The sequence below is a fragment of the Phlebotomus papatasi genome, chromosome 2 (genome assembly GCF_024763615.1).
Source record: "Phlebotomus papatasi isolate M1 chromosome 2, Ppap_2.1, whole genome shotgun sequence".
Taxonomy (NCBI): domain Eukaryota; kingdom Metazoa; phylum Arthropoda; class Insecta; order Diptera; family Psychodidae; genus Phlebotomus; species Phlebotomus papatasi.
Window position 1 is genome coordinate 78,080,132 of NC_077223.1, and position 15,130 is coordinate 78,095,261.

At 36.2% G+C, this 15,130-nt stretch overlaps 2 protein-coding genes across 3 annotated transcripts; both read left to right on the plus strand.

Moving 5' to 3' along the window:
* The first annotated feature begins 2,759 nt into the window (after window positions 1-2,759).
* Window positions 2,760-5,363, plus strand: LOC129804516 (bifunctional coenzyme A synthase). Of its 2 annotated transcripts, XM_055851869.1 has the most exons (3): window positions 2,760-2,820; window positions 2,888-3,443; window positions 3,514-5,363. In XM_055851869.1, the coding sequence occupies exons 2-3, from the start codon at window positions 2,900-2,902 to the stop codon at window positions 4,509-4,511; spliced, it is 1,542 nt and encodes a 513-aa protein (XP_055707844.1). In that variant the 5' UTR covers window positions 2,760-2,820; window positions 2,888-2,899; the 3' UTR covers window positions 4,512-5,363. The 2 variants fall into 2 exon arrangements, with proteins under 2 accessions (XP_055707844.1, XP_055707843.1); XM_055851868.1 differs by having other exon boundaries at window positions 2,801-3,443; window positions 3,514-4,620.
* A 3,879-nt stretch (window positions 5,364-9,242) lies between these two features.
* On the plus strand, window positions 9,243-10,726 carry LOC129804521 (alcohol dehydrogenase class-3). The gene is made up of 2 exons (XM_055851875.1): window positions 9,243-9,462; window positions 9,526-10,726. Exons 1-2 carry the CDS (start codon window positions 9,442-9,444, stop codon window positions 10,636-10,638), a joined length of 1,134 nt encoding a protein of 377 aa, XP_055707850.1. The 5' UTR covers window positions 9,243-9,441; the 3' UTR covers window positions 10,639-10,726.
* The last annotated feature ends 4,404 nt before the right edge of the window (window positions 10,727-15,130 follow it).

Genomic DNA, 15,130 nt, shown 5'->3' on the forward strand with positions numbered 1-15,130 from the left:
ATTTTTCCAAAGATAGTCTTCATGAACCTTCTTAATCTTACAATGTTTTAAGAGATTCGAAAAAGAACTAGCGTAAAGTGATACAAGTTGGACATAGTGTTACAAGTTGGACAATTCGCCGGTACAAGTTGGACAGGGATTTTTTCTTGATAAATACAGTACAAAATTTGTGTTTAAGCACAAGGAACCAAATTATAAAAATAAAGCATTGAAAATTTACAAATAAAAATGAAGTACTAAATTTATTAAGAAGAAACCCTGTCCAACTTATAGCACTTTACGCACTTTACGCTATAAGGAATAAAAGAAAAAGATTGATATTTTGGGCCCTAGTCGTAGAGTCCGTAGAGTAGTTTCCTTTCAGGAAGTATCAGTGGTATCAGTAGTCATGAGATACTTTGACTAAAAAGTATAATGCATTACGCACAACATCCCATATAAGGCAATAGAGAATACCCTGATGGTTTTACCGTACATCAAAATTTAACTTATTTAGGGTAAGTGTACCAAATTCCGTCCAGCTTGCAATTCCGGCCACATTGTTTGTTCCTCAAATTCCCATGATTTTTTAGGTTTTGCATACTATAGAGATAATACAATGCAAAAGAATAACAAAAAATGTAGCTTCGACAAACGAGATGACGTGAAAAAGATATTGGAAGAATTCCCGAAGGGCAAGGAACTATGAGAATGAAGGTGGCCGGAATAGACCACCAATGCTACATCAACATTTTTATTCATTTTAAAATGTATTAAGAATGATTTTAGAGAAAATAAAGACGATAAACTGTTTATAAGGTTTGGAGTAATACACTCCTTAAAAAGAAGTAATAAAGAAATCAATTTGTATTAATAACATTACATTTCAAACTTGAGGCTTTGGCGCTTGCATGCAACTATGCCGAAATTTGGCACACTTACCCTTAGGTGGCTGCAACGTTCTTTTAAGGAGCTCGCACTTATCTCCTCTGATCCTGGCGTAAAGTCCGTCCTATAGGAGGTTTCTTGCAAATTTTCATAACAATCTTGCTTTTACGGGGAAGAGTTGTTAGCCCCTCGTCCAATCCTCTCTAGAAGAAGGACCAGATCTCAGATCCTTTGTTCGTTAGCCTCAGGTTTGTGACTTCCCACTGGGATTTGTTACCCAATCTCCTATTACTCACCGGAGCCTACCAGGCATCTAGCCCGCTTGGAAGTGTACGTATGAATTTATGGGAAGAAGCTACCCAACTAACATTTTCTTCTCTATAATGATCTTGAAGCAAGGAGTAACTCATTTCCATTTTTCTGACAAGGGTTTCTGATTTCTCGGATTTCGCGATGCAAAGAGTGGGTTTCTCGGGTTTCGCGATGAAGAAATTGGGTTTCTCGGGTCTCGCGATCCAAAAATTGAGTTTCTCACAAGGGAACTACTCGAGTCATCAAATTCATATAAATCTGAGGCTTTGCTCAACTACGCAGAAAGGCATCAAATTAAATGTAGTATATTCAAAATGTGCGAAATTTGGTTAATTTTTTTGTTAAATTCCCCAAAGTTGAAAATATGCAGCACATAATAAAGAAAATTCGAATGAGACTGCATGCAGTGGTGGATCAGCGGTACAGCGCAGGACATTCAACGGGAGTGCCGCGGGTTCGATCCCTGGCTCCGTCTTTTTTTTTCATTTTAATATCTTTTTTTTTTCATTTTAATATCTTTTTCAATAAAAAATTCTATTCTTTAGTAAGTAGTATTATTGTTGTGTAAATTGCTTATAGTTCCGAATGAAAATCCTCAACAAATTTTGAAAAGCGATGAAAGTGCATCGCATAATTTATCGAATTATCAAAATTGGCTTTTTTAAAAAATCCTGACGTTTCTGCCTACAAGGATAGGGGAAATTTTCTTTAAAAAGGCATTTTTTAAAGAAATTTCTTCTAGTGTGTAGAGGCCATAAGACTATACAGAAAAAATCACTACTATTATGAGAATTCTATAACATATTTTCAATATTGTCTCAAATTCTACTCATAGAGTTCTTCTGTGATAATTATAAAAGTACTGACATGAGAAATGGTAATGGAAATAGGAAGATGAAAACTTCCTCCGATTGCGTCAGGGTTATTTATCCTTTCAGGACAAGAAAAACACGTAGAGATCTTTGTCATCTGACGCAACCGCGGGAAGTTTTCATCTTCCTATTTCCATTACTTCTGTGATAATGCAGAATTCTCAATATATTTTTATTTGACACGTTTCATGTGTTTTGGGCTATTATAGGGGTCTAATTTCAAATAATGGGTGCATAAAATATTGAAGCCAATCAGCTTAATTTGTAAAGTTGAATATCATTTAACATATTTTTTGAGAAATATTTTCTTATAAAGAGCGTTTTATAGAATCATGTTATGCTTTTCATGAGACTTTTAAATCTTTATTCCATAATTCCCGCTATCATCTTCGTATGAGGTCACTAAAAGTCTTTTGGTTTTATAATGCAGTTAATTTGTTAGTTTTGTGGTAATTATACCGTTTTTTTTTGCTTCAAAGTTTTAAGAATCCTTCAAGCACTTAAAAAATATATTTAAAACTCTTTTCCTCGTTTACTTGTAGAATTTCGTAAAAGTTTCCTTATCAAACCTTATATCAATATCAGGATTCAGGATCAGGATCTTTGTCAATAATGCTACATCTGAATCTGTTGTAAATGAAGAGAAAAATGTTTCTTGGGTATTGAATTCGGGTAGGAGTTGCAGCCAACTTCAAGTCCCAATTTAACGGTAAGAATTTCAAATTGCCCGAATTGCCACTCCATGTAGTTGTACTCCATGAAGCCAAAGGTAATTTCATCATCTCTCATCGTGATGTATTAATTAAATATTTTTATTGTGATAATTCTGCATGTAGTGACACTGTGAGATGGCAAAAACGGGTCTCCTCATCACATCCAGTTTATCTCGAGTACCTAGTGTCCTCCAGGCAGCTCGGAAGCATGTTTTCAAGACCCTGTACATTCAGATTGAACCCAAAAACACCAACATCCAGAGCATTCCTGTCTACTGCTCAGCCATAAATCGCATCTATGCCTCATCTAGTGTCCACTGCAACAATCTGGATGTTCGGGTATTGATCAGCAACCTCCGAGGACAGCGAGTACAGAAGCTGAGCGAGCAGGTAGATGTGCTAATGTTTGATGCTGCTGTTCCCCAATCTGAGGCCACTCTGCTGGCTGAGGGTCTCCGAGCACCCAGTGTGGTTCAACTGGGACAGCTGGACAGTGTTCCGGACACGGGGGTATTTGAGGAAGTTGACGCAAAAGACAATTTTAAGATGCATGACAATGTTGTTCTGGGAGGAACTTTCGATCGTCTCCATTTAGGCCACAAAATCCTCCTGTCCAATGCTGTTTTGCGCACCAAGAAGCGCCTTGTGGTGGGAGTGACTGATGTCAATATGGTTAAATGTGAGAAAATTGCCCAAAGATAAGTTTCCGGTAGATTGAGATTCCTAACCTCACTTCTTTTTTTGTTCAGCAAAGAAACTTCCTGAATTGATTCTGTCCGTGGATCAGAGAATAGACGATGTTACCAATTTCCTGAAAGACATTGATCACTCCCTGAAGTACGAAGTGGTACCCATTGCTGATCCTTTTGGTCCAACGGCAAGTGATCCTGACTTGGATTTGATTGTAGTGAGCCAGGAGACTCTCCGGGGAGGTGAGAAGGTCAATGAGCTGAGACAGAAGAATAATTTGAATATTCTCGATATCTACTGCCTCAAGTTGTTAGAATTGGAGCCGGATGTTGGGGATAAAGAGACCAAGATCAGTTCCAGCAATCAGAGGATGGATATTCTGGGAACACGAATCAGAGATCCAGAGCCGAGACCAAATCTGCATCAACGTCCGTATCTCATTGGGCTAGTGGGAGGGATTGCATCAGGCAAGAGCATAATGTGTGAGCGTCTGAAGAGATTTGGGGCCACTGTGATTGATTGCGATAAACTTGCCCATTCGCTCTATGAGCCAGGAACTGACTGCTTCAATGCCCTGAAGTCGCACTTTGGGATTGGGATTGTGGGTGGTGATGGGAAAATTGATAGAAAAGTCCTTGGATCTATTGTGTTCAAGCACAAGGATAAATTGGAGGAACTCAATGGGATTGTCTGGCCGAGATTGCTGGAGGCTGTCAGGGAGAAAGTGGCAGATATTCGGCAAAAGGGAGAGTACCAAGTGGTTGTCATTGAGGCAGCAGTCCTGATCAAGGCAGGCTGGCAGAAGGAAGTACACGAAGTATGGTCACTAATTATCCCACCAGAAGAAGCAATCCGGAGGCTCAGAGAGCGCAATAATTTGACTGAGGACGAGGCCAAGATGCGTATTGAATCCCAACTGAGCAATCAGGCCATCGTGGAGCATTCCAATGTTGTATTCTCCTCGCTCTGGAGCTACGAGTTCACTGAGAAGCAGGCCATCAAGGCCTGGAATATCCTCCAGAAGGATCTCAACACCGAAGTCACATCGAAGATTTGATGAATTCATTGGGATTTACAGGTATCACAGAACATTTATTGTTACCTTTATTGATTGTTGAAAAGAAAAGTTTTTATTTAAAAAAAGGTCGTTTTGATGCATCCAGAACTCCGTAAACATTTAACCTTGCAAGAATCTAGAACAGCAATCTTGGTAAAAATTTAAAAATGAAGCAGATAACAAATGATTATTTATAGATTAGAACATTTCAAGCCTGTGCTGATTAGATATTTCTGGAGAGATATTTAATTGCAAAGATAATTAGCAAAACTTTGACCTTTGATAACAAAGAACGCTTCTTAAATTTATTTAAGAATGCCCTGTAGCTTCTTAAAAAAATATTTTAATTTTCTCTGAGGTCAGTAGGGAAATTTTCTAAAAGTCGGACAGCGCAGAAAGTCGGACACCGAAAACTAAATGGGGACTAAGCGAAAGATTCATCGAAAAAAATATTAAAATATCTCTGAAAATGCGTTAAAAATTAATATTTTTATTTATTTTTAGTACTTAAATAGGGTAAGTGTGCCAAATTCCGCCCAACTTGCAATTTCGGGCACCTTTTTTGTTCCTCGAATTTCCATGACTTTTTAGTTTTTGCATACTCTAGAGATCATTGCAAAAGAAGAACAAAAAATATCGCTTCGACGAGCAAGATGGTCTAAAAAGGCATTGGAAGAATTCCTGAAGGGCAAGGAACTATGAGAATTAAGGTGGCCGAAATAGGGCACCAAAGCTATGTCTACATTTTTATTCATTTTAAAATGTATTAAAAATGATTTTAGAGAAAAAAAACGATAAACTGTCTACAAGGTTCTAAGCAACACTCCTTAGAAAGAAGTAATTAAAAAAAAATCAATTTGTATTAAAAATATTATACATTTCAAACTTGAGACTTTGGCGCTTGCATGCAACTATGCCGAAATTTGGCACACTTAGGGTGGAATTGAATTGAATTGAATTGAATTTTATTATCATCTCTGTTTTTCCCACCCCCCATGCGGCCATCGCCGTCTTAGTGTCGATTCCAACCTCCGGGATGAAAACGATGGAAAATCCCTTCATTGGTTGTATATTTCGGGACCGTACATATGCACGTAGGTCACTTATATGGGAGATGGGTATGCTCACAGAGAGAGGTTTGAAAAACCTAGCCAATAAGGCTGTTTGGTTTTCTATCTGACTAAAATAAAATAAATAACTAAGTATATAAAGGAATCACCAGTTCTCGCCAGTGCCCCACTTCTCGCCACTTACATTGAAATCGCTATTTTTCGCAATTTATGAAATAAATGAGTCGCATTTTTTTTGTATTGTTTCTGCTTCTACGCATAGAATCGAAAAATAATAATTATTCGTTTTGGATTCACGATTTTGATTACTTTTTAGAGCAATATTTTAAGCAAGTGCATCGAATTCAACATCTCTTACCAAATGTACTAAGTGTCATCAAATTTTCATCAGGCCAAAAATACCTATTTGGGTAAATAATTTGTTTATTGAATATTTAATTGCACTTGTGGAATGCATAAAATTTGTATTTAGTCAATTAATATTTCATTTTATATTATTTTTGTATAAAAATGAGGCATGGCGAGAAGTGGTAATATTCTGGAATTGATTTTACCACCTGTCGCCATATCTTTTCAATAGGCGACGCTAACTTCACTTCGTACATTCTCAGTTGTCAAATCTGCATTGTTTATTTTCTGCAAAAGCCCCATACAGTAGACTCTCACTCAATCGGCTCTTTTTCAATCGGGCGACAAATTTTGTTAACAATTTTCACGTTTAATTATGAAGCTAATTCGCTCAAATTCTCTGTAGTTCTTCCTATTTTATCGATATTCTTTATAATTGAGCGCTTTTTGTGGAATTTACAAAGGCTTTGACGCTCAATTCTATCGCTAAACCGGATGACATTTTGCCCCATATTCCCGATTGAGAGAGAGTCTACTGTAATTTGATTTCTCAAAGAAAAGTGAAGAAAAATCATTTAAAGAGAGTAATAATAAAGTGATCACAAGGAAAGAGAAATGGTGAATGTATTCTTTTCATAGCATTGCCTAAAATAAACGAGTGTGGTTCTTTTCAAGTGGGTGGCGAGAAGTGGTTACAAATTTTACAAAACTGGCGAAAAGTGGTAAAAAGTGGCGACGAAATGGTTATTTTTGCATTATTAATAAAAATCAGTTTTTTAAGTAGTCCAGCGTTATGTTCTAGGATTATTGTTTTCACGTATCTAGAGCCAATACATCTAAGTAACTTTGTGTCAAATTTGACTTATCTTGTAACAAGGATTCAAAAGTTATGATTAAATGAATTTAATTTTTTCCTAAACATGGCGATAGCCGATTATTCCACCCTACCCTATATTTATATGAAGTTGAATTGTTTCTTAAATAATCCGCCTTTTCAAAATTAGTCTATGAAGTAATGCCTTAGACACCTAGACACTTACGACTTAAGCCGAGAGACGGTTTAACGTAATTATAATCAAAATAGTGATAATCAAAATAATAATGTGAACTGATTTATAAATTACTAAGAACATTGCCCGAAACACCTTAGAAATACCGTAAATATTTAGAATCCATAAATATTTTATGGATTCTGACTGTACTGAAATAGATGGCTGAAAATCTGGTCTCAGCATTACGGAGTGCTCGAACTCACGAAAAAGAACTCTCCGTGTAATTATCTTTTCGAAAGATTTTCGGGTGCTGCATACCGATTTACTATCGATTTAATTGATTTATAGATTTAAAAAACCCGCGAGTGTATCCGAGAAAGGTATAACCTTTAGAGGTACATTACCAGTCCAATTTAACCGGGATTTTTCAAAAAAAATCTAAATTTTAAGCAAATTAGTTGAAAAATAGGCCCTTCAATTGAAAGTGGTTAAATTAAACCGGTTAAACTTTGATCTTAGAAAATTTTGAAACATTTTTCGAACATAGGTGTCTAAGCACGATATATTCACGAAAAAACCTAAGTGCCGTTTTTGAAATGAACCAAAAATAATGTTCACTTATGGGAGGGGGGGTCGTCGAAAACCGCAAGTTGATATCTTCAATCGTTTAGCCTCTAGTCGTATTTTTTTTCAGAAAGTAATGTATGTGTACACCGCCGTCCAACCAAAAGGAAGAAAAGCACTTTTCGGCTTGAAATCTCTTCACTGAGAGAAATCCGAAAAAGTTAAAATAACATTCCGGAAATGTTTATTTTACCTTGCAGTATTGATCCAAAATTCGTGTAAATATTTTGATTTTTAGGTGTATTAGGTGTTAAAGTTACACTTTTTCATGTTAATTTTACCCTTAAAAAGGTGTAAAATTACCATAAAAAAATGTTGATATATTTTTACACCTAAAAAGTGTTAAAGTTATGGGGAAAAAAAGTTAATCGCAACCTCATTTTTTTTCTCAGTTTTGTACTCTTTTTCAAGTGTTAAGAGTTGTCCGTCTTTTCGAATTGATTAGGTTGCCTTTTTGTCTGACTAAAGCAGACCTGTGCTCGTTAAAAGTTGTGTAATATCGGAAATTTTTTTGTTGATAATTTTAATAGAAATTACAGATAGCCATACTGGTAACACTAATCCCGTTCATTCACGGTGCCATGATAAATATTTTTGCGCCAAAAAGACATAACAGACATAAAAACTCATATAGAAAAAATTATCTTCTTGATATCTTTGTCGGAAGACGGATAGCTGTTCACTACAAACCCTTTTACTCCTTTTACTTGAATCTTCCAGAAATACAAAGAAATTAAATGCAAATAACCCAAATAACACTTCAAATGGAAAGTTCTTAAATCGCACGCAATTCAACAGTGAGAGAGAGATAGAGATACAAATAACTCACTTGACAAATGTCTGGCGGCGCTGCGGTTGCAAAAACTCTGAAATGCGACAAAATATTTTCTTCTCTATTTTATCCTTATTAGCAGGGTGTGTTCCTTCTTGTAATATGTACTTTTGCATTCCTTATTAACCAAAATAGTGTTGTACAAAAGGATTTTTCTCAAACCTATCCTGAATTTTGAGACAGCTCAAAAGAATATGAGTCTTCCAGCTCAAAATTTCATCCCAGTGTTTTTGTTGTAATATAGACAAGTATTTACAATTAACCCAAATAGCTGTATATTCAATTAAATTATAAAAAGGATTTTCTTGTGAAAATGACTTAACTCTAAGGAATTAAGCAATTTTCACATTAAAAAAAACCTCTCATTTTCTCTACGTGAATTTTCGCGGCATTTCGAAGAATGCCAACAGGCACCACCAAATTCACTTCGGTTTTCTTGCTCAGGGCTGGACTAAAGCAAAAATATTTTGTTGTTTTTGTTTCTTTAATGCGGTTTATGTTGCAGGTTTATCAATAATGGTTTAACTTTTCTAATTTTATATTGTAAAATTAAACTTTTGGAAAAATACCTATTTATTATGGTAAGATCAAATGAATTATCAGATGATGTTACTTGTAGATTAATTTTTTTTTTAGTAAACGCTCGAAAACTACTGGGCTAATCCGGGCTAAACCGGGCTAAACCCTAGTCTAGCCTAAATCGAAGGTGTGAAAACTGTCTAAGAGAGTTTTTATTTTATTTTCAGATGTTTTAGGTTACACCGTTCCACTTTTATTCTTTAACTGGTTAATTTGTATAATCTATTTTACTTTAAATCTGTTTAAAATGGTTTTATAATTTTTTATTATGTTTTTTTCAGTTTTCTTTTAACCTTTAAACGTCGAATTCAAATACTTACAGTGCTGCCTGCCTTTCTATGCTTTTTATCTCCATGGTCTTTGCACACGACCCGTTGGTTTCTCTGCGTTTTTGTCGATTAGGATCCCTCAAAAAAGCTTTCATCCGGTCCATTAATTAATTCGTGGTGTAATAGTCCAACGGAATCAGTTCTACCGATTGAATAATGTCAAGCACTGCAGGAAAAGTGAGTAAAACACCTGAATTTTTCATTTGAATCTTCCAATGAAGCACTGAAATCTTCCCCAAGGTCATCAAATGCCGGGCAGCTGTGTCATGGGCTGCGAAGAAACCACTGGTCATCGAGGAGATTGAGGTAGATCCACCCAAGGCTCATGAAGTGCGCATAAAGATTGTGTCCACGGGAGTCTGTCACACAGACGCCTACACTCTTGGGGGCTTTGATTCCGAGGGTGTGTTTCCGGTGATTCTGGGTCATGAGGGTGCTGGAATTGTGGAGAGTGTTGGTGAGGGAGTAACGGGATTCAAGGAGGGTGATCATGTCATTCCTCTGTACGTTCCCCAGTGCAACGAGTGCAAGTTCTGCAAATCTGGGAAGACCAATCTTTGTCAGAAGATTCGGGCTACTCAGGGGCGTGGCGTGATGCCTGACGGTTCTACCCGTTTCCGTTGCCGTGGTGAGAAACTCTTTCACTTCATGGGAACGTCTACTTTCTCCGAATACACCGTGGTGGCTGATATTTCTCTGTGCCGAGTAGATCGCGCAGCTCCTCTGGATAAGGTTTGTCTGCTGGGCTGTGGCATTCCCACGGGCTACGGAGCTGCTCTCAATACCGCCAGAGTGGAACAGGGCTCTACATGTGCTGTCTTTGGGCTGGGCTGTGTAGGACTGGCCGTAGCAATGGGCTGCAAAAAGGCTGGAGCCAGCAGGATTATTGGAGTGGACATAAATCCAGCTAAATTCGATGTAGCTCGTACTTTTGGGTGCACAGAATTCGTCAATCCCAAAGATCATGCTCGTCCAATTCAAGATGTCTTGGTGGAACTCACCGATGGGGGCTTGGATTACACCTTTGAGTGCATTGGGAATGTTACTACGATGCGGGCTGCCCTGGAGTCATGTTGCAAAGGCTGGGGCACTTCGGTGATTATTGGTGTGGCTGCTGCAGGAACAGAGATCAGCACTAAGCCATTTATGTTGGTCACCGGAAGAACTTGGAAGGGCAGTGCCTTTGGTGGATGGAAGAGTATCGACAGTGTGCCAATGCTCGTGGGAGAGTATCTCAACAAGGAGTTGCTAATTGATGAATTTGTAACGCACACAATGGGTTTGGACAAGATCAATGAAGCATTCGATCTCATGCATGAAGGAAAGAGCATCAGAAGCGTTATCAATTTCTAAAAAAAAGTTACTTTTGAAAATGTTACCCAGTTTTTGTACTCTTCTTTTGCTAAACCAATCTTAAATACACTCGAAAGTTTTTGGAATATCTTTTGACTTTTTTTCTGATAAGCTAATCTGATTTTTCTGATTAGCAAGTCCAGCAGCAGCGAGCGTAAATTTATTTTTAGATGAAAATGGATTCAATATAATCAATGGAACTGTAATTATGCCACTGAAGTCAATAATATAGCAATTCATCTCTAAAAGAAACTGTTATCGAGCTGATAATACATTGCTAACAATGAAGAATTGTTGAATGATAATTGCTGATAGAAAGGACGATGTCGGTTGTAGTGAATAAAATGTCGCAAAAATTTACTTAAAAGTGGCTGCAGGCAGATGCAACGTCCCTTTAACTCTTCGCGTCACACTTTTATTCAGCAAGTGAATTCATGTAAAATTGAGTTTTTCCTAATGCTTTATGATCAAATATAATAGTTCAGAGAGGAAAAAAAAAATTCCAGTACGTGAAAACTCGGAAAAACCCCGGGTCACATATGACCCTATTGTCCTCAAGGGAAGTGTACATACAATTTTCAAAATCTATATCACGGGCTTTCTAAGAGTTTTTTTGCTTGAAGTTACTAATTTAGTCAAAACCATGGCAAATTGGATTGTCTTGATGAACACTGTACTCCTGGTGTTCAAGGAATCTTCCTGGTAATCCCTTAAACAGTCACTGTCACAATATTTTGAGTGGTACAGTAGACTCTCTCTCAATCGTGAATATGGGGCAAAATGTCATCCGGTTTAGCGATTGAATTTAGCGTCAAAGCCTTTGTAAATTCCACAAAAAGTGCTCAATTATAAAGAATCACGATAAAATAGGAAGAACTACAGCGAATTTGAGCAAATTAGCTTCATAATTAAGCGTGAAAACTGTCAACAAAATTTGACGCCCGATTGAGAAAGAGTCGATTGAGTGAGAGTCTACTGTACTTGGCAAAAATAAACTTACAGTAGACTCTCGCTAATTCGGCTCTTTTAAGATCGGGCTACACACGGCTCTTCGTTATCCGGCACTTCATTATCCGGGTGACAGCTGCCAAACACTGGCAGTTGATTATTCAAAATGATTTTTTACGAAACAATGCAGTTTGTCCAGAGTGAATTAATGTGTTATTTTCATTTTATCAAAGTTTTTGACACACAATCGTGCTACAAAATGAAACATGAACACACCACAAAGAAAATTCTATTGTTTTTTCGACAGAATACAAATTCTCACAGCAGAAATTATAAAAACGTTGACCAGATTCAAAAAAACCAAAATGTCATTTTGTCCCCACGTCAGCCGGATAACGAGTGTACTTCATAATTCGGGCAGCAGTTGAATTTGAAAAAAGTTTGTTGACAGTTTTCAAGCTTAATTATGATTATCAAATGAAGCAAATATTTTCAAATTTGACACGGTTTGTCTTAGTTTTGATGAGATATTGCATTATTAAGAGGTTTTCATGAAATTTATAATACCAATGAGCATATAAACTCAATATGAGTATGCAGGAACAAAAAATCTTGCATTTTAACCATTTTAAACAATTTGTTGCCCGAATTTCTCTCTACTTCAGTTGACATTTCGGTCCCAAATGCCCGAATTTGAGAACTGTATCTACAGTAGAGTCTTCTAAATTCGAACGCTCGGGGGGTATTTTTGACATTTCTCACCTCCCAAATTCGAACGATTTTTTCAATACTAACGATATTTGTGTGAAATTAAATTGTACTTTGAATCAAAATCTCGTACTTTCTCGCAAGTTTCATTGATAACATACTTCCTTTTCATTTTATACGATAATAATGTATGTAAACATTCAGGAAGAAGCACATAAATATGATTTTCATTTACCGAGAATACGAATTTTCCAACATAACCTCACAATTGACATTTTGAATCCAAACGGCGTTCGAATTTGAGAGATTCAGATTTGAGAGACTCTACTGTACATATTTATTCACACACAATACAATTGCACAATATGGGATGTTTGCAGAATACTTTAAAACAGAGGCGTGCAAGAACCGTTGAAACCGAATAAATGTCAAATGAAACATGTGTACGTCAATGGTGAAAACGATACCGGAACAAACTTATTTTGACATTTATTCGGTTTCAACGGTTCTTGCACACCTCTGCGTCTAAAATATTGCAAAATATGTTATAATTCATCAGATACAAGATGAAATGTCCAGGAGCAAGATATTTTCCTTCTGGATTTCACAAAGAAAAACAATGTCCCAACTGTCTCAACCACATTGTTGGCACTGTTGGCACGAAAATACTTTCATAAAATTTTACCCTTGCCGACAATAGGGTCATATATGACCCGGAAAATTCTACGCGCTTTTCTGGAAAATTGAGAGTAGTTTATTATTATCAAAATATGCAATATACAATCTTTGGATATTCTATTTTGTGTTTCTAAAGAACTTTTTGCTGAAAAAAATAAATTAATATAAAAAAATTTGAAAAAGAAAGTCATTACACAAAGTTCGAAATTAGTGATTTTTGATCTCAAATATTTTCTTTTCCTGAATATCTGGAGTCTTGAGAAAATTATCCAAAAATCTTACATCCTTCTATTATGATGTTGTGTACAAACCAATAGATTTCAATTAATGTAAATAGTCAAAAAAAATTGTTTTTTCCCCGGGTCATATATGACCCTAATGACGTGAAAGAGTTAACTCTTTCGTCTGCTTTGGGACTCTGGGTACCCATGGAAAAAAGAATTTTTTTGTACTATTTAGAATCGATAAAATTCCGTTTCTTGTGGATAATTACAAATTATAAGGATGTCCAAATCTAGGATATTTTTTGCAGGATCCTAATTAACTCCTGAGCTTAGATATTTTTGGTCAAAAATTGTGAATTTTCGATTTTCTGCTTCCTTGCAGATATTGTGACTTTTTTGATATTTCTTGACTCGAATAAGGAAAAACCTCTCGGGGACAATAAGTATGATAACTAACAATTACAGATTACATAAATTCGAAAAATAATTTCTTTTTAAATTTTCAAAAAACTTGTTCAAATTTTATGGGAACTCTCGTCCGCAAAAATCCCCGTCAAATAATTTCGTCAGATATCTTTAAGATTTCTGCAGAAAATATCTACACCTCTGCCGAAAATCTGCCGAGAAATCTGTAGATATTCCTACGAATTTTATTTGGGCTTGGGACAAAATTCGTCAGAATTTTTTGCAGATTTTCTGACGAATCCTGATGCATACTCTGACGAATTATTGTAGATATTTTGCCGGTTTTCTGTAGATTTTTCTACATTCCAGACTTTCCAGACAGTTGTGCCAGAAAAGATGGAATATTTTTCACTGAAGTTTGCAAAATTCAATAGAGTTATTCTTGGTGATATCACAGTGTTTATATAAAATAAAGAATTCTGCAACGTCGTGTTATAAGTAGAGAATAGAGAAGTGAAAACTTTAAGCAGAGTGTTTACCTAAATTTCGTGTTTTTGTATCATTCCATGGGTGATTTTTAAGAGATTAGTATTTTTGCTCGCATCTTTTTAGTTATCTAAAATGTGTACTCGGTAATGCTTGTTAAGCAGAGCATACCATTTTCTTTATAACTTCTACAGCTTCTTGATAAATCAACAATATTTTTGTGAAGTAGAGATGGTAAAATTTCAGAAATTTCACAGCAGTCGCCACCACCTACTTTAGGCGGAAATTCATGAAATTTCTTGAAATTTACCAACTCTATTGTGAAGTTATGGAGGTTATGTAGATTTTCTAGGGAGAAATTCTGCCGAAAATCTGCAGATTTTCGGAAGAATTTCTGCCAAAAATCTGCAGATTTTCTATGCAGAAATTCTGCCGAAAATCTACAGATTTTCTCTGAATGTACTAGAATATACCGTTACAATTCAAAAAACCTCAGAGTAAAATCGGCAGGTAGAGCAATGATTTGACGCGGGTCTATAAGGTTATCCCGCCAATGTCCGCCATTTGCTTTTTGACACCAACCTTGCAAGAAAATTCCAAGCGGGAGCGAAATTTTTGCCAATATGGCCGATAATTTTGACATTTAACAGCGAGGGAGATTGTTTTCAGGAAAGTTTTTCCTATTCTTCCAGATTTTGGTTAATTCTGATTGTCCAGGAAGTGTTTTTTTGGCTCTTGAGAAAGCTTAATGTGTCTGCAATAACATCGTGTTGAGAGAAATGTGTGTTAAAGTATTATTGTGTGAAATATTTTGAAGAATCTGTTGGCAAGCAGGAATTTGGTGTCTTCTTGACCACTTCCTGGACATCCCACAAGATACTGGTCAATAATTCTTCTGGTTTTAGTGATCAACATTGTAAAGGAGTCATTTGACACGCAAAAGTAATCCACAAAATTGATATTATTGGCTTTTGAGAAATTGAAGTTTGTCTCCTTTTCGTTCTTTTGTGGACGATAGTACCCATGAGTTTTCCAATTTCCCA

Excerpts from the sequence above, each read along its gene's own strand:
- LOC129804516 (XM_055851869.1), top strand. The coding sequence starts at position 2,900 with ATGGCAAAAACGGGTCTCCTCATCACATCCAGTTTATCTCGAGTACCT. Across the intron at positions 3,444-3,513 it reads TGATGTCAATATGGTTAAAT|CAAAGAAACTTCCTGAATTG; the intron begins GTGAGAAAATTG and ends TTTTTTGTTCAG.
- LOC129804521 (XM_055851875.1), top strand. The coding sequence starts at position 9,442 with ATGTCAAGCACTGCAGGAAAA. Across the intron at positions 9,463-9,525 it reads TGTCAAGCACTGCAGGAAAA|GTCATCAAATGCCGGGCAGC; the intron begins GTGAGTAAAACA and ends ATCTTCCCCAAG.